This window comes from Poecilia formosa, unplaced genomic scaffold (genome assembly GCF_000485575.1).
Source record: "Poecilia formosa unplaced genomic scaffold, Poecilia_formosa-5.1.2 Scaffold95, whole genome shotgun sequence".
Classification (NCBI taxonomy): Eukaryota; Metazoa; Chordata; class Actinopteri; order Cyprinodontiformes; family Poeciliidae; genus Poecilia; species Poecilia formosa.
Window position 1 is genome coordinate 1,735,340 of NW_006800034.1, and position 24,612 is coordinate 1,759,951.

General features: G+C 41.0%; 1 protein-coding gene and 1 long non-coding RNA gene across 3 annotated transcripts in view; both read right to left on the minus strand.

Moving 5' to 3' along the window:
• kat6b (K(lysine) acetyltransferase 6B) overlaps positions 1-22,838 on the minus strand; it is a 27,393-nt gene extending 4,555 nt beyond the window's left edge. Inside the window, exons 1-15 of one of the 2 annotated variants that reach the window (XM_007558342.2) lie at positions 21,974-22,838; positions 15,516-15,624; positions 13,317-13,432; positions 13,037-13,118; positions 12,398-12,527; positions 10,398-11,326; positions 7,566-7,687; positions 6,688-6,800; positions 6,441-6,582; positions 6,120-6,281; positions 5,631-5,724; positions 3,434-3,665; positions 3,006-3,165; positions 2,015-2,269; positions 261-576 (exon numbers count right to left, since the gene is read on the minus strand). In XM_007558342.2, the coding sequence (XP_007558404.1) occupies positions 261-576; positions 2,015-2,269; positions 3,006-3,165; positions 3,434-3,665; positions 5,631-5,724; positions 6,120-6,281; positions 6,441-6,582; positions 6,688-6,800; positions 7,566-7,687; positions 10,398-11,326; positions 12,398-12,527; positions 13,037-13,118; positions 13,317-13,432; positions 15,516-15,624; positions 21,974-22,591 (3,580 nt within the window). In that variant the 5' untranslated portion in view covers positions 22,592-22,838. The remainder of the gene's footprint in view (positions 1-260; positions 577-2,014; positions 2,270-3,005; positions 3,166-3,433; positions 3,666-5,630; positions 5,725-6,119; positions 6,282-6,440; positions 6,583-6,687; positions 6,801-7,565; positions 7,688-10,397; positions 11,327-12,397; positions 12,528-13,036; positions 13,119-13,316; positions 13,433-15,515; positions 15,625-21,973) is intronic. The other variant, XM_007558345.2, reaches the window with a different exon arrangement.
• LOC103142325 (uncharacterized) lies at positions 16,599-17,514 on the minus strand. Its single transcript, XR_001662868.1, has 2 exons — positions 17,110-17,514; positions 16,599-16,805 (listed from the first exon to the last, which is right to left on the minus strand). It is a non-coding gene; the product is annotated as an uncharacterized LOC103142325 (long non-coding RNA).
• Positions 22,839-24,612: the final 1,774 nt, after the last annotated feature.

Here is a 24,612-nt window from a genome sequence, read left to right on the forward strand (position 1 = left end):
AAAAAAAAAAAAAAAAAAACTACACAAAATATACGAGAATAAATAGTCCTGCCACAACAAAACTGAAGAACTGTGGTTAACATATTAAAGGCCAGCTTTTAAAAATTCATTTAAGACCTTAATTTTAGGTACATGCATGAATTTAAGACATTTTAAAGACTTTTTCTCAAACTACAAAAATCTGAAATTTTAACCTCTGACAGATCGCCAGCAAAATTGTCCACATTTGTAAAGAATGATTTTTAAGTAGATGCAAATACCTTCATTCCAGCGCTCAAGATTGTCTTTGCGTGTATTTTTTTCAAGCCTTGGACGGCCTCTTCGCCGTTTCATTGGTAAAGCTGATATCTTGTACTTTTGCATCTCTTCCTCCTCCTCGTCGTCGTCATCATCGTCTTCATCATCCTCCATCTCTCCCATCCTGGAGGTGTGCTCCAACCGGGGCATTGGACGCTCATCCTCCGAGTTGTCAAACGGTTCGTTCAGTACCTCTGTCGTCTCAGAGATTGTTTCTGTCGTTACGCTGCTGTTGATTCGCTTCCTTTTACGCCCTCGCTTCTTAAGAACCGCTGAGCTCTGAAGGATAAACAAACCAAACATCATAAATATAAAAGCTGAGTGAAATAGTTTTATTCCAATTGGAGCTAAAATTAGCCTGAGCTCCCAGACTAAATGTTGAAGTAGAAGAACTGAACAGAGATCTGTAAAATTCTCAAAGCTTGAGATATTGTTTTATCACCCAACTCTGCTTGTTGCTAACCGGTTTTGCTTGTTTGTTCGCTAATCTTCTCTACCGAACACTGGAGGCTTTTACTACAGGTGGATTTATACAGAAATTAAGTTACACAAGTGGGATCTATTTATTGAACCGGATTTTACGTATAGGTATCGGAATAAGATATACTGAAAACAAATCCACATCATACTTTAAAACTTCATTTTCATTCTGCTTCACAGTTATGCACTACTTTATGTTGGTCTATAACATAAAATTCAATTAAAATACATTTACATGTGTGGGTTTAATGTGGGAAAATATAAGTAGATGTCAAGGGGTTTAAATTTATTTTGAAAGGTAATTTAAGAAACAAAAATCTTCAGCTGTATTTAAGATTGTGTGATTAAAGTCACTGGAACTGTAGTTTTTCCAAATATTGTATTTTTAGAAGAATAATGAAAAGTCACCAAATGTAATATAAAGCAGACATTAAAAGCATTACAATGGCATTAATAGCTCTAGAGAAAATAGTTCTATTTGTGAGAGTTATTGCAAGTCCAGCTCCTATTCTTTAATTTCCAAGCATGCCACTGAAAAATCTGGGGCCACAGAGCAATTTCCTTTCACCCTTCCCCTTACTCTGCAAAAAAAACAGTGTTGCACTATCCCATTAGAAATGTTGAATAAAGGGCTAAGAATGACAGTTGAGGAGTGAAATAAGATCCAGCGTGAAAAGCAATGCAGCACAGTGTGGAAAACCACAAATGAGAAAGTCAAGAGTAAGCAGACCACAGTCTATATTTTACATTCTTCAGTTGTTTCCCACTGACTTGCCTGCGACTCTTCTTCAAAACCCCTTTCACAAGCAGAATGTGAAATCAATACTGTAACTAAGGCACTAAATAAACTCAGCCGGCCAGTATCGGGGCATTTTCTGGTTCGGTGTAATATTATCTGTAGCACAAGGGGGCAGTGCCTTATAGAAAGAACAGATGTGAGGAGCAACAGAAGAGGGCGGTAAATTAACCATGACCGCTGACAATAGAACAAGGTTTAGCCTGCAAAGTCTCGACACCAGCAGTGAAAACACAATCCATTATCTACTGCTGCAGGCACACAGGGGACGCTGCAGAAGACAGGATGGAGCTACTGGAGCCTGAGCACACTTTATGAGTGATTATTAAAACTTATATCACATGCAAGTAAACAAGATGCTCTTTAATGAGGGGAAATGCCTCGCTAAAGACTCATCAACGTGGTAATCACATGGAGGACAGATCAAACAGTAAAAGTCACCTTTCTCTTGGCTGAAAGCAATTCGTGAGCTTTTGTCAGGATGGGTGGAGAGCCATCGGAGTCGTCGTCGGCGTCACTCATGACCTCCGGTCGGGGGACGCGCCTGGACCACGGAGGGGCCGGCCGGCGCTCGTAGGTCCTGTAGGGAATCTTGCAGTGGACCTTGGTGAGAGGTTGCCTGCTTCCATGAGTCATCATGTAGCTCTCCCTCTCTTCCTTCTCCCAGCAGCTGGCCTGTTCCTTCAGCCGCTCGGCCTGGTAATTAAACGGACAAGATGCATTATCTCTGGGAAAGGAGCGTGCACAGATAAAAAAAAAAAAAGAAAAACATCTGAGCAACAAGGCTAATGGGAAAACAAGAGATTTGAATTAACATCATGACAAATGAATCATTGCAGGTTTCTTCCAGATAATATGAGCAGCATCCTGATTGGATGTCTGCCCGTCAGGATGAAAACATTTCTGTAAAGCAACCGTACAGAGATTGCATTTCATGGTTTATTCAGTACTATCAATTATATGATGATTTAGGGGTAATTTTGCACAACATTAGATGCCTGCTGAAAGTCAAAGTGAATTTCTCATTATTGGCCTCAATTTAAACTCCTCAGCCAATCTAACATACATCTGCTAAAAGCATTTCAGGTACGTGGAGACAAATAACTACCGGGATAGCTCAATAAAATGTTAATTTACTTTAGTATGATTCTGTTCAAAAGTGAAAAACCTATTGCATAAATTCATTACACACAGTTGCTGAAAAAGCATTGTCAATAATATAGATGGAAAGTTGAGTGGAAGGAAGAAATGAGTTAGAAAAAGACGCAAAGGACATGAACCATAACTGTCAAGATGTGAAATTTGACAATATGTAAATAATCATCAAATTTCCCTTTCTGAACTGATTTCATAAAATAAACTATATTTTTGATGACATTCCGACTTTTTGAGGTGTACATGCATTTTGTTGCTCTCAAGCGCAGAAACCTACATCCATCTCTGCCTCCCTTTCTTCCTCAGACAGGACAGCGTTCAGAGTGGTGGAGGGAGTCCAGCGCAGGGCGTCCGGGTCCACCTCATTCTTGCGCGGGTTAGCCCTCAGCCTCTCCATGTGCCTCTGAATCAGCTGCTCTCTTCTGACCAACACAGTCCTACAACACAGAGGAGCAGAGCGCATGAATTAGGAGTCAGAGTGGAGAGAGAAGCGAGGCGGGGGGGGATGTGCAGTTAAACACAAGCACAAAGACAAGCTCTTCGGGACCGCAGGTGCTCCATGTCCTTGGGGGTACTTAACCTGACTTACTTCTGTCAATATTCAGCAGCATTAATGGATATGCTGTTAAAAATACTCCCTGGCCTGGATAAGTCAGACGGCATGCAGAAGCGGCAACTGAAGGAGAGAGTGGCTGTGAAACTGACCTGCCGTCCCGTCTGTCAATCATGCCAAGCTGCTGGAGAGTGGCGGCGATGTCATGTGGACACATCCCAGTGGCCCTGCTGATTCCTTTAACGCTGATGTGTTTATCTGGGTGCTTATAAAGGTGCTCCAGCATGACACTTTTCCAATATGCCAGGTAGGATAAGCGACCCAGTTCTGACAGCGGCTTCTCTGGGGAGCCAGCTTGTCCTTCTTGTCTGGTGAGGAGGTAACCTAAAAAGACACGAATCAAACACACACAAGGAAAAAAAATGCTTTAGTCAAGCTAAACAGTGCCGCTGGGTTGTTTCCTTACATATTCAATGAGGTCAGAATGTGACAAAGAAGGCATCGTTTTATGTCGTCAGCCACGGCTAGCGAGCTACGATGGAGGCTGATAAAGGAATGGTGCAATGCAAAAGTTTTGTTGACTTACAAGCCCAAATTTAAGTGAATTTTAACAGGATTTTATTTGATATACCAAATAAAGTCAAATATAACTGTAAAGCTGAAAGAAAATAAATTTTTAAAAATCTGAAAAGTGTGGCATGCTTTTACATTCTACCCACTTCCCATCCCCCCTCCCCCCCAACACCCTTAAAATAAAATCTAATGCCACCATTTAAGTAGGCAGAGCCAAGTGGTGTCAAAATAAAACAAGATCCTTGCCTAATTGTACGCCAAGGAAAGGCCTGGAGTGTGGTGACTGAGTGAAAACAATGTATCGTTTACATATGAGGTTGTAATTATGCATTTGTGACATGTGAATACTGCTTTAGTCTTTTTCTTTATATCATTAGAAATTAGAAGTTAGTTCATTGGGCTTTGGAGGTGTGTAACTAGAAGGTTGCTTTTGAGACTTGTGAAGTAATTACCATATTAAATTCACAATTATGCACTATTGTGTTCCATCACATGCAATCCAAATGAAATATCTAAACGTTTCTGGTTGTAACGCAGCAAAATGCGGAAAAAGCTTACGGGATGCGAGTTCTTTAGCCTGGCACTATAAAGGAGCCAAACGGAGAAGCAACTGAATGTCATTGCTCACATGACTGTGCTAAGGACAGATAATGAACAAGAAAAAATCTAATATGTATGCGAGTGTAATTAGTTTCATGGCCACCCTGTAAAGGGTCATCCATTACGAGAGACATGAAATTAATTAATGCCTTTTAACGACACCCACTTCTGAGAGCCAAACAAGCACATCTAATGGCAGAACAGTGAACATATAACAATATTTCACTGATTGTGGCAATATTTATAACTAAAGCTAATATAATGAGCCTGTGATTGCAATGAATATAGCAATGAAATTAAACGAGAAAAACATTTCCTGCTCTTTTCTGTTCCGAGTTCAAAGGGAATATTTTCCTAGCAAACGCGTATTTTTGGAGCTACCTGTGAAAATGTGTTCCTCCAAAACAATCCAATATAACAGAAAATCTTAATCTAAACAACTTCCAGCACCAAAGCTACATTTTCCAATAAAGCCTTCAAAGAGCTCAGAACTCAGCTGCGTTCAATCTCCCTTAATCCCCGTCTTTGTTATCTGCTCACTCTCAATATCACAGATCCTCTCGCATCTCTGTGTCTCAATGGCTCCCAAAAGTGAACAGGAAATCAAATGCTCCATTACCGCCCTCCCTCCCGTGCGCTCTCCTCCCGTTTCCCCCCCATACACATTTCTTACACAAACAAAGTCAACAATTCTTGAATTTTTTTTATTTTTTATTTAAAAATGCCTATACGGACAAAAAAAACCTGCCAGGCTAAACACAGAAATCCACTCAAGGCAGCAACTGTTTTCTTAAGTGGACCGCAGAGCTATAAATATTGTATGTGCTGCATTTACTACCACTCAAACATAAAAGCAGCATCTACACCTCGTCACAAGTCAACAAGAGAGAATTGGGGGCTGTTATATTGTATAGAAATAGCCGTTTAGGTGAAAACACTACTAGGGATCGAATAACACAAGCAGCCACAATATTGTTTTTCGCTCCTAATCATGTGTGATTGCCTAAGCACTGCACATGAATGCTCTTGATTAGACCCTTTCAAAGCCTTAACAAAATAACAGCACCTTGCCACAAGCTGCAAATCTCCCTTTTAATCTAAAATTATTTGCAAAGACCAATAAAATAGGTGAAATTGTGTTTCTGGTGGTCCAAAAACAAGCATTAAAGAACTTACTGAAATCAATGAGAAACCTTCCAAATCCTTGCCTTTGGTACTGAGGCATAATCATTATGCAGGAGACATTGTACTTCTGCTGGCAAAGCTTTTCCTGAGGGAAGGAGAAACAGATCAAGTATGTCAGAGCTCTGCTGAAGCTGGCAATTTACTGCCCCTGCCACTGTCCTTGTCTTTACACACAAAACACACACTAACACACATAATTGCTTTCAATTTAAGAGCACGGCTGAGTGAGAAATTAGGTACGCAACTGATGATTATCAGTAAATCAGCTTGATGAGAGAATCTGTTATTTAGCTAGTCAGAGTTGTTCGGCAAAGCCAACATTATTAGAAATATACTTCAAATCCTCCCCAAATCAGTTTCAAAAATTAATTTCCATGCTGGAAAAGCAGACTTATTGCACTGAGGTCTTTTTGTAATCGTTTAAAAAAAATGAAGTGCCGTAATCCGTAGTTTCCCATAAAATCACCCTGTAATCCATACCTTGGAGAAATAGCCCACAAGATGACAGCCTTTCTCATCATTCTTCGTAAGTATGTAGAAGAGGAAAGGCTCCACATCATAATACAAGGTCTTGTGATCCAGGAAAAGCTTGGCTAACAGGCAGAGGTTTTGGCAGAAGAGTTTGCTGACATTTCCATCAACCTAAACACGGAAAAACAGAGGAGAGAGAAAAAGAAAGAAAGCAAGGGGACAGTGTTTAAGCAGCTTGTATATTTCCCCCTGCTCATTCCTGACCTCATTCATTGGTGAAATCTCATGCTGTACACAGTTGTTGCTCTGTTGTCATAAAGGAGAGCTGACCTCAAACACGGAAAGGTTGTCCTTTCTGTAGATTTCGGTGGCGGGAGGGTGAAACCAGCCACACTTCTTTGTGTGTCTCTGGAGAATGTTTTTGCTTCTCATATACTTCAGGCAGAACTCACACAGATAAAGCTTTTGTAATCTGTTGGAGGCAATAGTTAAAGTTAAGTTTAGACTTCTAGTATGAGAGGGATTCACAACAGAACCAAGAAAAGAAGGAAACTTCTGAGGCAGAAACAAACATCACCTTGAATATTCAGGCGGGTACGGCGACGAGTACCAGGTCTGGATCTCGTACTTCCCGAACTCGATGACAGCGGGACGCCGGACGAAGTCCGTGTTTGTTAGAGAGCCAGTTTTCTATGAGAGATGAAGAAACGCTTAGCGACTCTAATCATTTAAAGTTTCATTGCTTCTTATCATCAGTAAAATGTTATTATATTGAAAGAAATTCAGTTTAAGCTTCCCGTGAGGGAACAACAGATACATCAAGATACATGAGAACAAGATGGGCCTCTTTAACACAGTAAGAGCAATTTTATGGTTGTCAAATCAGTCATTGTGATAGTCTGAGCATGTGCCTGTTTTTCTATCATCCAACTGGGAAATGTTGGATGATGGAACGTTTCCTAGTTGTTTCCATCATCCATACGATCAGATGATCATTTCAGTCAAACCATAACAGATTTTGTTGCATTCACCAATTTAACTAACAACCACAGAAAGCGGAATCATAGTAAATTACATGTAACATAGATGTAAATGATGAGTCCGTAGACATTTTTACAAACTTGAAGAGGTTTCCAGAGTCAATTTTTCAAAGTTCTCTGTCCTTTTTAACCCATTTTTAGCCCCTGGGATGTCCAATTTATTTTTGCTTATATTTAAAGTATAGAAACAGTCCCTGTAAGTTTCCAGAAAATAGTTCAGAGGTAAAGGTTTGCATACAGTTACGGATGGATGAATAATAGCTGGCTGCAGCTCTCATAAAAAAATGGGATAAGTGATTGTGTGGGTGGGTTAACAGCCTCTCCCTGCTTTATCCCCGTACTTTGCCGACATGTAAAGCCATGCAGAAATCGCAAATCGCAACATTCCCCACACTTTTCTTATCCCACTTCTCACCTGAGCAGCAAGTTCCTGAACACGAGTGAACGTCTCAATGTCTTCCTCCGAGACGTGATCTCTGGACATGGCTGCCAAGTCTGCTTGGGCCTCCTGCTTCACATGCAGCGTGCTGAGGTGGCCTGTCACAGGCACAATAAGAAATCAACACCAACGCATCAAACACCAGCCTGTTTAAAGCAGCCGCAGCTGAATAATCTCATAAATGCATTCTATGCAAATGTTCTTATACTGTGAGCACTGCTGCCGAGTCTCTGAGGAATTTCATAATGTATCATCTTTGCATGTTTGTATTAAAATCCCTAATGTAATGAAGTGAAACTAAATCACTCTAATTGCGTAACCGCTTTCATGTGCTTAGTCATCCACCAAGACAGTTTCCCATGAATTAAGAAGCCGATGCAGTGAGGGGAGCGAGTGTCGACATGAAAAGCAACTGATGTTGGAAAGCAGGCAGTAATTTTATGAAAGACATCAACAACATGACTTAACCACCAAAACAAAAACCCATTAGGAGTGGAAGTGAAGTGTCATCAGCATATTTATGGATATACAGTACCTTGCACATGCATTTATACTCTGAACGTCTTGGCATGTTTATGAAGTTACAACCACAAACTTAAAACGTTTCTAATATGATTTCAGTGACATACCAGCACAAAATAGTGCATAATTGCAAGCAGGAATGAAAAGGGTGCATGGCTCTCACACCCTTTTACAAGTAAGATTCAAAAACATGTTGACAATTGTGGCATGCATTTGTATTTACCACCACTCTAATCTGATAATGTCATGAATTGAATCCAGTTGAACCATTTGCCTTCAAATGTTCCCAAATTAGCCTTATTCAGCCTCGTATCTGGAAATGGAAAGAGTATACCAAACTGCATTTTTACTACCCAAACTGACTGAGTGGGCAAAGTGAGAATTAATCAGAGAAGCAGCCAAGAGGTCCATGGTAACTCTGGAGGACTAGGAATCCAATCTGTTGATAGGACATCTATTAGTTGTACTTTCCACAAATCTGTCTTTAATGAAAGAGTGGCAAGAAGAAAATAGTTGTTCAAGGAAAAGTATAACACGTCCAACACTAAAGTGGACTCAAGTGATTTTACTTTTTGACCTTCAGTTGCTTTTCCTCAGTAGAGACAGGAGAGCTGGTCAGAGTTGATAGGCAATCCTGGAAGAAAACCCCTTAGAGGCTGCAAAAGGTTTGTATTCCACCAGGACAACAACCCTAAATACACAGAGCTGAAATAGGATTTAGACTGAGAATCCGTGGTGAGACTTCACAATTTAAGTTCAAAGACCTTACTCTTCTATTTTGGCTTTTCCCTTCAGCACTCTATTTAGTCCTACCCTCACACCAACTAACTTCATGTCTTCTTTCAGCACATCCATAAATTCCTCTTGACCTCCCAACCTGTGGTTCCATCCTCAGCATCCTTCTGCTGATATAAATGTTGTGTCTCCTCTGCACATGTCCAAACCACCTGGCCTCTCTGATTTTATCTCTTAAAACATCTAACTTGAGCTGTCCATCCAATGTACTCAAACTTGATTCTATCCATCCACGTCACTCACAAAGACAACCTCAACATCTTGGGCTCTGAAACCTCCAGTTCTGCCTCCCGACTGTTCCTCACAGGAACTGTTTCGCTCATCTGCAAACATCACAGTCCATGGAGACTCCACTCTAAACTCAACTGTCTTCCTGTCCATCACCAAAGCAAACAAGATGGAGCTTAGAGCTGACCTTTGACGAAGTCCCACATCCACCTTGAACTCCTCCGTCACTCCTACAGCACATCTCACTGCTGTCTCACAGCTCTCATACACGTCCTACACCACAGCTGTTCTCAGATGGTCTCGACTTAAACCGACAGAGCATGACCTATTTTGCATTTAGTCTGTGGATGTACAAAGCTCTTAGAGACATAACCCAGCTAACATAACCCAGCAGTTGTAATAGTAGCAAAACTTAGTTCTACAAAGTATATATTTAAAGGTGACTACAAATGCACACCAAACATTAAAAAAAAGGGGTGAGAACTAGTCGTCACCTTTAGATTAATGCTTCATATTGCTCCATCACAAAAAAAAAAAACACATAAACCCCAATGACGGTTCAAAGTTTGTGGTTGTACTGTGACAAAATGTGAAAAAACAACCATGGGTATAAACACCTTTGCAAGGCAATATATACTGCTGCTTGTTTGAGCAGGAGCTCAAAACTCCTTCAAGTATGTATATCCTTTAGTTTTTCTTCTGTTATTATTCCTACCAGGACTTCATTCTGGTGGACAGTAAGATGTGAGGGTGAGTGCACTTCTGGGTGTAATCATCGTGTCAGCTCTGAGTCAACTTGGGTGGCTGAATTACTGGGTTGTGTGCGCCTAATGACCACTGGAAGTGAGGCTGAGAAGACACGGTGGGATGAGGAGGAGCGCAATGTGACTACAGGCTCTACTGTGTGGTGATCACAATGTGCGCACTATTGGAGAGGGTCAAGGACAGAGCAAGGAGCGGTATGAGGGAGTTAGTGGGCCATGCACTATGACAAAAAGCCAACGGGCGAGAAGATGGAAGCCATTGAAACTTCGCAGCCAAGTCAAAACGCAACGAAACTGTGTTAATGAACTAAAACTAATTCAAAACAGGAGGAGGATTAGTAGCCTGTTAGAATGTTGAGGGTGACTTCAAAAAGAAAATATTAGCTCTACAACTGCTAGTGTCAAGCTTAACAAAAAAAAAGAGAAAAAAAAAAAAAAAAAGAAGAAGCTTAAAGATGTGGAGACGCAGGTCTTGACTGGTATTTTGAGCCTTGCTTACCATGATTATTCTCAGGCTTAATTCTTCCATCTGTCAAGTCTCCCTTTTCTGGTGAGGTGGCTCCGTTGTGAGCTCTCACTCTATACTTCAGTCTGCCTAGTGTCCTGTGATTTTTAAGGAAAGGGTTGCATTTGAAATGACTGACCATCTTAAAAGGGGGTCCTCTGAGTCGACCAGACCCTGCAGAGGTGGGGTGGAACCTATTTTTGCTAAACTCGTTCTTTCCAAGGCACTGGGACAAGTCCTGCTTATAGGGCCTGCGCTTAGGTGGTGCGTAGCACGGTAGTCTCTTTTTCCGCGACTGTCCCTGAGTCGTGTAAATATGAGAGAGTCCATCAAAGAGTCCCTTCAGTTGGCTGCTACTGCAGAGACTACCCAGGGAAGGAACACTAGACTGGCTGGAAGAGCTCTGAGGCGAGTTCGCCGAGGTGGAGCTGCTGGTCACCTGCGGGGGGGAGCTAAGTCCTGGTGACGTGGAAGTGGCAGGAAGTGCAGAGGATGTCGGGGTTATCTTATGAGGGGCATCAGCAGCAAAGGCGAACGGTTCTGGACGCTGGGACAGCTTGGGCGTGCCCTTGTCTCTAGAGCTCAACTCTATGGCTACGGCTCGCGAGCGACGACCCACAGGGGAAGGAGTAAAGAATTTGGAAAGCCCATCAATAAGCCCTTTGGTTTTCTTGTTAACAGTGAGTGTGGCTGGGGTGGAGGTGGGCGTGAGGGAGGGAGTGGTGGTGGTGGGAGGGGAGGGGGTGAATTGGGAGGCGTTGACCGCACAACAAGGCTCTGCGACAGTCAATCTGTCTCTGGCGTCCTTCACAGATGCAGCATGACCAGATGAAGGTGTGGAACAGACGGTAATCTTTTGACCCCTACCAGGTGACCCCCTTCCTCCAAGTGCTACCATGGAGCCATCACCACTGGTTACAGACCTGCAGTGACAAGAAGAAGGAGTCTGTTGTTAGAAGGCAGCAGCATTACTTATTAAGAAATTAGAATATCAATCAAGAGTAAAAAAAAAATAAATAAATAAATCAAATTAATACTAATGAAAACCCAAATTAAGTTTCTCAGAAAATTTGTATATTACATACAAATAGTACACAGAAGAATTACACAGATTCTTCTGAGTCAAATAATCTTTGTAAGCCCCCTGAATGTCTTTGGTGTGCATCATGTTCCTTGTAAAAATACTTGAGATTCTCCATGGGGTTTAGTTTAGGTGAGCTTGCTTGTGGGCTGTGATACCATGTTCATTAAGTATTAGTACTTTTGGCAGTGTGACAAGACCCTAAGTCCTGCTTGGAAACTAAATCAGCATCTCCATAAAGCTTGTCAGCAATGGGAAACATGAAGTGCTCTAAAATTTCCTGGTAGACAGCTGTGCTGACTTTGGACTTGATAAAACACATTGGACCAACACCAGCAGATGTCACGGCTCCCAAAATCATCATTCACTGTGGAAACTTCACACTGGACTTACAGCAATTTGCATTCTGTGCCTCTCCCCTCTTCCTCCAGACTCTGGGAGCTTGATTTCTAAATTAAATGCAGATTTGACTTTCATTTAAAAGTATCTGGACCACTGAGCAACAATTCAGCACTTTTTCTCTTTAACCCAAACTTTGACTTTGTGTCAGATTCATGTGAGACAGCTGTAGTTCAAGTCCTGGATGCATCTGTGTCTAGTGGCTCATAAAGCTCCAACTCCAACCGCAATGCACAGTTTGTGAATCTTTTGAATGAGCTTTGTTTCACAATCTTTTCAAGATGGCGTGTTTTCCTGGACCCTTTTCTAACCGACCTTTTTCTCGCACTTAACTTTCTACTAACATGCTGGGGTATAGCAATTTAGGCGGCCAGCTTTATTTCTGGTAGTTTTTATGTCCAAGTTGTATTATTTTAACTGTGTTTTAAGAATAAATGGGCACTGACATTACACTAAATGGAAAATTCATCTGTTGCCTAATAAGACACCATTACTTTAAACAGTGCACACTTACATTCTTTGTTTGAGCTTATTTTTCGGTCGTCCAATCGGCTTTGCATATCGACGCTTGATCTCGTCAGCCTTCCTGTGCAGCAGCTTTTTGCCGTTCTCCTTCGGCCTGCACACTTGGCAGATCCAGGTTCCTGGAGGGCATCCAAGCAGAGAAGTACCATTTTATTTTTGGTAGGGTTCATCAAGCAAGGGGACAAACAGCACATTCATTTCAAACATTTCCTTTAATGCACAGCGCTGGCGAGAATCCCACCAGCTTACAATGACCAATCAATTACTCAGCACAAAGCGAAAATCCATAGGAAAAACATGGGGTCAATTCTCTGGCTGGTGAAATAGACTTCGTGTCAGCTTGTTGAGCTGAGCTATGTGACTTGTATGCACTGCCTGCCAAATACCCAACTACAGTACGTGTGGCATCATTACAAGCCTTGCTGTAGGGTCAGTACTGTAATCCAGAGATAGAAGATCTCCCCAGGGATGCTGGGACAATTTGATATGCATGCAAAGCCCCTAATAAGCCACTGCTGCTTCTTGGTGTGCTGAGTGACAGCCCCAAACGGCCGTCTGTGAAGCAAAGGCTTTGAATTGACAGCAGAAGGGGAGCAAGCAGAGAAGGCAGACAGTGTAAACACCTCACCTTTTGGCATTCTTGAAAGTGGCGGATCACAGCATTCCATGTGAAAGCCCCGATCGCACGAATCGCAGAAAAGCATCTCGTCCTGAAAGGGAACAGCAGGTGTGTGTAAGTGACGTCCCAGCTGCATACGTGTAACACCACTGTCATTTAACGTCTTTAGGAGAAATAAGCCCAACTCTGCACACGAGAGGGTTTGCAAATCTTGACAAATCCTCCGAGATCTACCGTCAAGCCATCGGCACTAAAAAGGGTGTATTATAGATGAACACATTATACTCACAGCATTTTTCCCCTGTATTCGACAGGAGCTGCAGGTTTTGCATTCAATGCACTGCCACCGTAATCTCTTTACATTTGAGGTCAGCTCGGGGGAGAACTTTAGACATGATGGATGCCCTTGAGAAACGACAACACATTTTAGTATGACATGCTTCTACCAGCGCAGGCTTGAGTCAACAAGCAACAGCTATCGTTTTCCATCTCTTCACACATTAAAGTTAAACATTAACACCAAAAATCATAAAAACAATGGTGTGCCTGTGTGTCCGCGCCACTCTCTCTCCTCGCCACGACTTCTGCCTAAAAACAGTATGATCAAACATCTGAGCTGCTAATTACAGATAATTTGATCTTAATGAGGCAGAAACAGCAGCAGAGCTCTTTCTAATGGAAGGCGATCCATGAAAGTCATGTAAAAAGCTCGCCATCTCTCTCACGCTGCTCCCTCTCATGGTTGTAAAACAGCTGTTTTACAGTGAGAGCACAATTTGTGTACACTAAAAGTGGTTAATGAAAACCACCTCGACGGCGCTCTGTCAAATTTGAGCTATAAAAATGTCACCAGGAGAACAATTCCTTATGGCGTTTAAAATAATTGTTCAAACATAAATGACTCCTTGGTTGAGGTAATTTTACGGGAACAAAGGACCACTAAAAGGAATACCAACAATCTGCCGTGAGGCAGGAACGGGGCCATAACTGGGACGTTCTACTCCACAACCTGAACTGGAGAAAAAAAATGACTTGTATTGATTTTGGACTTTGACAGTCACCTGGAATAGTTTTACTCCTGCCAGACTTGCAATTCACAAAGTTAGATTTTTTTGTTTTTTTGAATGTTTGGATAAGTCAAGAAAAAAAATGGATTTCCAAATTGCATTCCATGCCACATTGTCTAAATCCATCTGTTTGTTCACCCAATCCAGCAAGACTTCATTAAACACAATAAAGATGGATGAGAAAAAGAAAAAAAAACACAGTCACCATTTATCTGACTTTTAATAAAGGCTATCATTTCATCATCTTAAATGTTAGAGAAAAGTCAAGCAGAGTAAAACAAATTTGCATCTGTAAAAATATATAAATCACACTGAATAAGTTAAAAAAGTTGGCCTTTAGGAAATGGCAGAATGTGCATATTTTGGGGGGAGTTTTATTATGTGTTACATTTGCACCACATGATTTAATTAGACTCTCAGCATCGCCAGAAGCTGCGACTTCTTAGCTCGCACCAAAAGAGTCAATCATCCGTCCGCAATGTAACGCTACACCGATTCTAGATAAAAACCCACCAGTCCATTTAAACACTTACAGTTTCCATAAAGTTGACTCTAGTAAGACAGTTGTATGCTCAGTGACGACAAAAAAAAAAAAAAAACAGGAAAGTTTGCTTACAGGGCAACTTTCTGAATAAATCTTCAAGCAGGATGCTACTTTTTATGAGGCCAACACAATTTTTGCTTCAGTGAGTCGTCAATTATTTCAAATTCACGGGCACAACAATGTCTTCTCTGGTCTGTGTATAATAAATTCTTTTTGCTATAATAAAACTTCAAAACTGAGGCAAGTCTAAAATAATTGCTTCTATGCAGTGTTGGTTGTTTGTATTTGAGGACAACCATGTGTTTGTGTGAAACTGGCTATGCTCTCAGCAGGTCCTTTAAAATGTTTGCTGGACTTTTAAAAAATGTTTCAGCTTTATATAAGTTATGGCATTAAAACAAGTTGAACTTCACTGCAGAGGTCTAAAGCTGTGATGGGAAAATCAGTCAACAGGACAACTTTTACTCTTGCACGCTACAAATCTGGCTTTTATGTAAAGGAGTTGGATGTGATGGCAGCACCATGTTGAGGACATTACTGGTCAGAAACACTATCCATCAAATCTGACTCTGATTGGTTCAAGATATGAAAAGCCCATAAGGATCAAAAAAGTTGTTCTTTAAAGTCTTTTCTTTGATGCTTTTCAAATTTTATTTATTTATTTTTTTTGGGGGGGGGCGGAGGATACTTTGAAAATATCCTGTCTTTCACTTTTTATATCACAACTACGACTACCTATCCTGAACATTTTTCCCACCTCTAATCCATCCCAATTCCAATTTTTGTGCTACTTTTTTAACGTCACTTTAGTGTCTGTAACAGAAAGCAATGATTTTGAAAACGTTTGCTCAATGAAGCGTTACAGAAGCCTGCTTACCACTGCTTCCACAGTCTGCACAGGACAGCAGCTCTTCCGGCCGCTTGTCCCGATTTGACTCCTTCGTCCCGAGACAGAAACTGCATATTGGGATGGGGTCGACCCGGAGCTGAGTGGAGAAAAAGAACAGAAAGAAACTATTTAAAACGCATGAATAGGAAGTAGCTATTAGCATGTTTCGGTGCGAACTTTAAGAGATGACTGTAGTATTATCTCTGGTTGAGTCAAAGAGGATAAAACTAGTCTGTGGGTTTAATAAAACAGTGGCAAAAATATCATCTGAAAGCAGAAGCTCAGAAAATGGGGGGGGGGAAGAGAGGAGTTCTCACAGACTAGAAATGAATAATAAATGGCTTTCATCCTCAGAGAAATGCTGCGTTTGAGATCCACCTCTTTTTATCCATTACATCTGAATGTGTAAGTGATCTTGGTAATCATAGTTTAAGGGCTTAATCCAATTCTTAAAGCTTGCACTCGAGTCTGAAAGGATTAACCAGCATGTAATCAAATTACCTCAATAATATAACATGCTCTCATTGTTACTGCCGTGATCCACTGTAAATGTTGCAAGTCTCAGAACAAACACTCATTTAAGGGCTTATGGCACAGTTCAGGAGTAAAATATGAGCTCGAGGTTTAAGAGGATTTCTCCCCATTGATCACTCAGAATGAAGGAAGGTAAAGGAAACTTAAGTGTCATAACTTGACACAGGAGCGGTCTAAACGTAACCGATCATATGTGGAAATCAAGATCAGACATAAACGGCTCAAGCGGAGCAGCAAACAGACTACTGGGAGGAAGTTCATAATGGAAAATAACACTCTCTGGGTGTGACCATAAATAACCCACCTCATCATCAGTTTACACACTAAGGCCTTACCAACTGACTTCGGCTCTGAATGGCACTCTGGGGATGCCCATAATTAGTTCCTGGTTTCTATGACGCAGATCAGCATCCTGAGTCAAACCAAATTTGCATCTTTCAAATCTACCCCGGTGCTGACCTTGAGCTGGCCTCCACTCAATCACACAGAGGTGGACATTTTATTTGTCATTTCCTTTACGTCAATACACACAAAGTAGGAGGAGCTGGAGCACTTTTATTTTAATCTGTCACACCATCCAAATGATGCCCAGGGGGGTGGGAAGCAGAGGCCGTTTGGTCATTGTTCCTGGCTCCATCAATGTGTTGTTGTAGAGAGGGGAAGCAGTTTACTTCCACGTCGATGATTGCTCTATTTTCCAACCTGCCAGGTCAATATCTGGGGCATTAGGTGAACCAGAAGCGACTGGAAAAGAGGAAAGTCCACAAAAATTTGCGACTGCTTGATAAAAATACTTAAAATAAAATTTATTGGACTCAATTGAGTTTTACAGTTATTTTCTGATATTGGCTACGGAAGACCGTTTGGCATTCTTATTACACGATTTCACTCAGTTTGTGGTAAAAAAAATACTTAATCAACGGTCGAAAGCAATTCATGCAGCTTTGACAAACGTTAAAAAAAAAAACCCCAAAAAAACCATATAACTCTAACCAACCGGACATGGGTCGTTCAGCATACCAACACTTTGCGTTTCAATACTGCAAACCTTTTCATCATACCACTTCAATGTTTTGCAATGCTTTTAATGAGTTGTTGGAGAAAGAGCCAGAGCGACTTGAGTTTTTTTCTGGCTTTATCGAGTGCAGATTAATGAAACATTCCCCTTCTTCCAATTGTTGGTGCCCGCTCCCTGTCAGCTGGCCTAAATAGAGAAACTATACTTTTACTTCATCAACAAGAAAGAGAAACTCAACTCTTTGCAAACACTCCTGCTCATTAAAACAGACCGTCTTGTGGAAACTAAGCAGGATCCTATGACACTGCTTCAAAACAGTTGGCAAGCTACAAGTGATGAGCTTGGAAAGCAGTTGACTGCAGGCTTTATACTGCAGCAGATAGGCCAGCTAACATAAAATATATATTTTAGTTATTCTACAAAGAGTGAAATCATTCTACTGAAATCATTGCATAACTCAAGACCACCCATCCATCCATCCATCCATCCATCTTCTTCCGCTTATCCGGGATCGGGTCGCGGGGGCAGCAGCTTCAGAAGGGAGGCCCAGACTTCCCTCTCCCCAGCCACTTGTTCCAGCTCCTCCGGGGGAACCCCAAGGCGTTCCCAGGCCAGCCGAGAGACATAGTCCCTCGGCATAGACCACCATACTATGATAATCTCATGTTACCCCATGTCTAAACAACAACATAAGGGGGAAACAACACATGCAAGAACCACATTAGCTACAGCCTCTCTTCCAAAGTAGTAGTCTGGAATAGAACAGAAAATATGTGACTTTTATTAAAAGTTCAAAGTTGATACATTTATGGCCCAAAAATGTTAGTTAGTTGTTATGTGTTCAAAAAGTAGGAAATAGGGAAATCAATTGGCTGATTTTGATCTTTGATTGACTGATTAATTCGTGTTTTATACTTTTGAGTTCCAAAAAAATTAGCAAGCAAACTGACAATGTAGTAACATTTCCAAACAGAGGATCATAACAAGCTCTGAGCTATGAAGTCTAACCCAGGAACTACATTAATTTCCATAAGGATTTCTTTTTTTTTTTTTGCTCTAGTGATTATAATCAATAGCAATTTGCAATTTATAAGAGGCTAAAATGCAAAAAATAAACACAGCTGTAGAGATGCTGATGATTTACTTGGGGATTCTAAATTAAGAACATTACAGGAAATTATGCTGCTTCAAAAGAGCAGGCTGTCCTGAGTGAGGGGGTGGGGTCCTATTAGAACACTGCTGGTAGAGTGAGAGGGAGCTCAAGTGGTTGCATAACACAGCAGGGGAAAAAAAAAACAAAAAAAACATTCTCATTCCTTGTCTTTGTTCCTGCCAGAGTCTCTTCAGAATCTAATAAACTCTAAAACCAAGACTGCTCTTTTTTTAACCTCAAAGCATCTCTCATTATCAGCACGCACACACACGCGCTCTCTCGTTGCCCCTTAACAGCTAAGCAGGCAGAAACGTCTCATCCTTTGAAGTAAATGTTAAACCTGAACTGGTGAGGTGATGTCATCAAGGGCCGGGAGCGAGGGGTTGAAATGTTCCAAATGGAAAACAGTGGGGCCCTTCCTGAGAAGAGCCGTCGCAGGACACAGTGTCTCTGCAGCACTTCTCGGTTTCACTTTTGGCCTGACCACAGACAACAGTCACAGTTGTGGCTGCAGTATCAAGGTGTCGCTTCCTGATTATTCACTGCGAAACTGCCGGGGAGTGGGGTGACATCTCTGTTGCCTGATGCAGCTCACCACTTCAGCTGCACAACTTGTGCATAAAGCATGAGACCGTGCTTAATCTCGATAAGCCCCAACACGAGATACGTTAAAAGCCTCCACAACAAAACCAGACGACTGCACATTGCGCTTAATAGAAGCTGCAAAACGACAACTGTTTTCCATCAAAAACTACAAATCACATTGCAATTAGCATAAGTGCTGCCATTTCTGGGACGTTTCGCATTGCAAAGGCATCAGAAAACAGAAACACAGGAGGAGGCGAGAACAGCGGTATCGATGCTAACCTGGAAGTTTGTTTGTCAGGTTCTTATTTCCTCCCTCTGGCATGTTTGTTTGCACGAAGCTCATAACAGCTGCATGCAGTCAGAGAGCACTCCGGGTTCCTTACTCAACACATTCTCATGCCCCCTACAAATTACCAATAAAATAGCTGTTCTATTGCAGCTCGTAAGACAAGTCAGTCCCATCCTTTAAGGTCATTAGGATAGGGTTGCATAACCTATGGGAAGACCACTGCAGACTGCCTACCACACACACTGTCAGCATGACTTCCTGATTGTCCAAGCTCTCTTGTTATGGAACTAGCAACATGGACGTAAAAGGATGGACTCTAAATGGCATCTAAAAGCCCCAAATATTAAGGCTTTAGTAGTGAAATTCCTACAAAGACAAAGAAAAAAACTCTATCCAGGATTTAAATTCATTTTGGACAAAAAAAAAACAACTTTACCTTTCACAACCTTGCAGTGCATTTTAAAAGGGAAAGTTCAAGACGTTTGAAGTCAGGTTTTGTTCAAAATAATTCTTCTTCGCTTGTATTTGGGTGGATGACGTCACAAGAGGCACATGAGTCAAGCTGATCAGCAGGTAACAATAAACACCTTTGAAGGGGGCATTTGGTTTAAAACAGAAATAAGGAGAAAAGAAATCTGAGCAGCTGTATTATGTGACGTCATGGACGCTTGTTTTTATGAGAGACTTTATCAAATACTAGCAAGACAAATAGAAAGCAATGCCCATCGCATTTCTAAGCAGTGTCTAAATTATTTTTACGTGATTTCGCAGCAGAGGTGGGCCAATTTGGTCCTCAAAGGGACATGTCCTAAAAATTTTAGATGTGCCCCTGCTCCAAACACCTGATTCAAATCATTAAATTAACTCCTAAGCCTGTTTTCAAGTTGTGCAGCTGCTTGCTAATGATCCCCTCATTTAAGTCAGCTGTGCTCGAGCAGGGAAACATCTAAAACCTGCACCACATCATCCCTTGTGGACCAGTTTTGTTCAGATAGCAGCTTTGGTATCCTGCCTTCCATGTATGGCTGCTTTAGTATCTTTAAGTACAAATTCAGATGATTAGTTAGACCTTGAAGCAAAAGATAAAGGTTGGTTAATACACCAAGACTGAAGTGACCCCTACCACCTTAAAACAATTCACATTCCCCAAAACGCCATGGCAGTTTATGAAGAGTTACTGTCAGTGGTCAACTGGTTCAATCAAGAAAAAGAAGTAGCTTGGTTTCCACAGCCAGAAAACTAGCAAAGATTTGTGAATTTATCAGTTCTAGATTACACAGCTCACACTTTTATCTTAATGTAACTTCAAACAACTAGCCCATTATCATCAACTTAATTTATTCACGCCGTTTTAAGCAACATCCTGTAGTTGTGAACATTTCATAAGCAGCTAACTATAATCAGCACCGGCACTGCTGCAAGAGGCAGTTCAACACTGTGCTTGGACTAGAGGAGGATTCAATAACCTAATTTTTAAAAGACCGGCAGCGTCTAAGAACTGAGTCGAAGATGGCATTTATGCAGCTAGCATTAAATATCAGCTGTAAGGGCTGCTCTATGCGGTGCATTCATCCAATCAAACTCCACGACAAATGCCAGCAGGAAATAGAATGTGAGCTCATGTTTACCAATGCTAATTAACTTTGTATTAATTCTGAAGCTCAGTGGTTTTCTTGCTTTTTTGTCTTCAATTAGGCAGATGAAAATCAAAGCTAACTCAGGAGCTTTAAACATGGCCGTCAGCTTTTTTTTTTTTTATTGGTTGTTGGTTTCATGACACTAACCTATCCCTTAAAGAGAAAACTTCTTCCTTGCGGTACGGCTCAAAGCAGCAGCGGCTCATGGATTCCAGAGGAAGAGCTTTACCTTCACATGAGGTAGTCATCCCCACTGGTAAGTATACTTTAAATGTTAAGCTCTCAGGTTGATTATTGGTGGTGCACCCACTCTGACCCCCCATCTTCTCTTGGAAGTGGGCTGGAGTTGTTTCAGGACGATAAAAGTCAGTCTTGGTCTTGGCCATCTCTCTCACTCAGGGTTTCTGCAGGTTTCACCAATTTCACCACATTTAAGACTTCTTAAGAACTTTTTTTTTAATTTTTTACACAGAATAAATGTAGCATCATATGGGTTGGCAACGGAAGTGATCCAATGGCAAAGATGAACGACGTCCACCCTACTGGCGATAAGTTTGCACTTAACCTTTGACAGAGGCAGAAAAGCAAGCTTGCTAGCCTTTTATTTTAGATGGCTAGTTTATCTCCTCCCTCCATTTCCACTCCAGGAACCAGAACCAATAGTTCCTTCTAACATAGCTGCTAATATACATTTGCTAGCTAGCAAGTGCAAATTAGCAGATAGCTACCAGTAGTCTCAACTGCCATGAGACACACAACACAATAAAGTGACATAAACATTAGCCTGATGGGAAAGTCTCATGACAAAAAAAAAAAACCTACATAGTATATGAGAGATTAAATAGTAATGCCGCAACAAAATTTAAGATCTATGATTCACATATTTAAGGCCAACGTAACTTTTTTAAATTTATTTTTTAGGCCTTGATTTTAGATACTTGAATTTAAGACATTTCAGGATGCACGGACCCTCCTCGCTTTACCCACTTGGACCTACGAATGTGGAGTTGAAACAAAAGATTCCTGTATTGCAGGTAAGATTTTATCTGTCTAAATTTTTTTAACATAACCTCACTTCAAAGACTCACAACTGTCCCTGGCCTTTAGGGATAATGCTCCCTGCATCACTGAAAAATTAATTGTTTAAAAACATTTATTTATTTATTTTTTTAAATTTTATTAGCTTGGAGTAAGTGAGTGAGAGTGCAAAGGTCAAGGTGCATATACCTGCTCGCGCTCATGAGGGAGGAGTGTCACTGATGACAGGACCAAGGGGGAAGCACTTGGACACCTGGGGTTCCTTCCCTCCACACTGCCATGGCTGAGTTTATACCGAGGGCCGTTTTTTAACAGCCTGCCATTGTTGACTGACCGCTTAGCGGCTAGCCGCAACCTTTGACGGAAAGCGGAATTATCAACAACTTCTGACAGATCGTCCTGATTCCTCAGATATCGCTCAATGTTCTTAAGTGAGGAGCCATGGGTATCATCCAGACCCTCGATGGCCCTCCTGAGTATTTTATTCCAATCGATATGGCGCAGATCACTTGAATTCCATATAGATTCCTTTGACGGCAAAGGTGCATTTGCAGGCAATATTGATCCGATTCTTCCAGGGTTTCCTGGGTCCTTGTAGGAGGCGCTTCCTTTATTTGTAACCTTAAGGACAGAGCCATCATGAACACTTAAATCCAACTGCTCAAGGACGATCTTCTTGTCCAGTCCATGCAACGTGGACACCGCATGACAAATTCGCTCCTCAGAAGGCCTCTGCTTTTGCCTCTTAATTTTCTGTATTGCTTCGAGAATCCACTCCGTGTAGAGAGGGTTTGCAAGTTTTACCATGGTTGAACAATAAGCCTCACAGAAACGTGATCCATAAAGATTCCCTCTTTCTGCAGCCGAAAGCAAGGTACATCCACATCCTTAGGTAAAAGGTCAGGAAGTTAGGTTCCACAACAGCATCCAGAAATATGTCCTCAGGGTCCAAGGGTGAGCTTGAGGAAAAGTTGGCACGAGTAAATTCCACACTGGTGTAGGTATCACATGACCTGGAATAGGTCTGTGTTAAAATCCGAGATCAAATCTGCAAAGGGAAACAGAAAAACAAATGAATATTGAGACGATTTAATTACTATTCACAATATGTACAATATTCACAGCTATGGCATGTTTGGTATAAATCAGCTTTAAACTGATTGGTGACAAACCAACACAAAGTAGTACATAACAGTTAAATGGTAGAAATTTAAAACGGTGTTCAAAACGTTTTACGTATACAAATCTATAAGTGTGCTTTATTGTGACAGCACTAAATACAATCCAGTGCAATAAACTGGCTTCAGAGGTTTCCTAATTAGTAAGTAGAGTACACCTGATTGTAGCGTAATCTAACAGGTTTCGGATGATTGTTAGAGAACATTAGTGAGCCACAAAACAAGGAACACACCAGACAGGTTAGGTTACGGTGTTTGAGAAGTTCAAANTCACCAGGAGAACAATTCCTTATGGCGTTTAAAATAATTGTTCAAACATAAATGACTCCCTGGTTGAGGTAATTTTACGGGAACAAAGGACCACTAAAAGGAATACCAACAATCTGCCGTGAGGCAGGAACGGGGCCATAACTGGGACGTTCTACTCCACAACCTGAACCTGGAGAAAAAAATGACTTGTATTGATTTTGGACTTTGACAGTCACCTGGAATAGTTTTACTCCTGCCAGACTTGCAATTCACAAAGTTAGATTTTTTTGTTTTTTTGAATGTTTGGATAAGTCAAGAAAAAAAATGGATTTCCAAATTGCATTCCATGCCACATTGTCTAAATCCATCTGTTTGTTCACCCAATCCAGCAAGACTTCATTAAACACAATAAAGATGGATGAGAAAAAGAAAAAAAAACACAGTCACCATTTATCTGACTTTTAATAAAGGCTATCATTTCATCATCTTAAATGTTAGAGAAAAGTCAAGCAGAGTAAAACAAATTTGCATCTGTAAAAATATATAAATCACACTGAATAAGTTAAAAAAGTTGGCCTTTAGGAAATGGCAGAATGTGCATATTTTGGGGGGAGTTTTATTATGTGTTACATTTGCACCACATGATTTAATTAGACTCTCAGCATCGCCAGAAGCTGCGACTTCTTAGCTCGCACCAAAAGAGTCAATCATCCGTCCGCAATGTAACGCTACACCGATTCTAGATAAAAACCCACCAGTCCATTTAAACACTTACAGTTTCCATAAAGTTGACTCTAGTAAGACAGTTGTATGCTCAGTGACGACAAAAAAAAAAAAAAAACAGGAAAGTTTGCTTACAGGGCAACTTTCTGAATAAATCTTCAAGCAGGATGCTACTTTTTATGAGGCCAACACAATTTTTGCTTCAGTGAGTCGTCAATTATTTCAAATTCACGGGCACAACAATGTCTTCTCTGGTCTGTGTATAATAAATTCTTTTTGCTATAATAAAACTTCAAAACTGAGGCAAGTCTAAAATGATTGCTTCTATGCATTGTTGGTTGTTTGTATTTGAGGACAACCATGTGTTTGTGTGAAACTGGCTATGCTCTCAGCAGGTCCTTTAAAATGTTTGCTGGACTTTTAAAAAATGTTTCAGCTTTATATAAGTTATGGCATTAAAACAAGTTGAACTTCACTGCAGAGGTCTAAAGCTGTGATGGGAAAATCAGTCAACAGGACAACTTTTACTCTTGCACGCTACAAATCTGGCTTTTATGTAAAGGAGTTGGATGTGATGGCAGCACCATGTTGAGGACATTACTGGTCAGAAACACTATCCACCAAATCTGACTTTGATTGGTTCTAGATATGAAAAGCCCATAAGGATCAAAAAAGTTG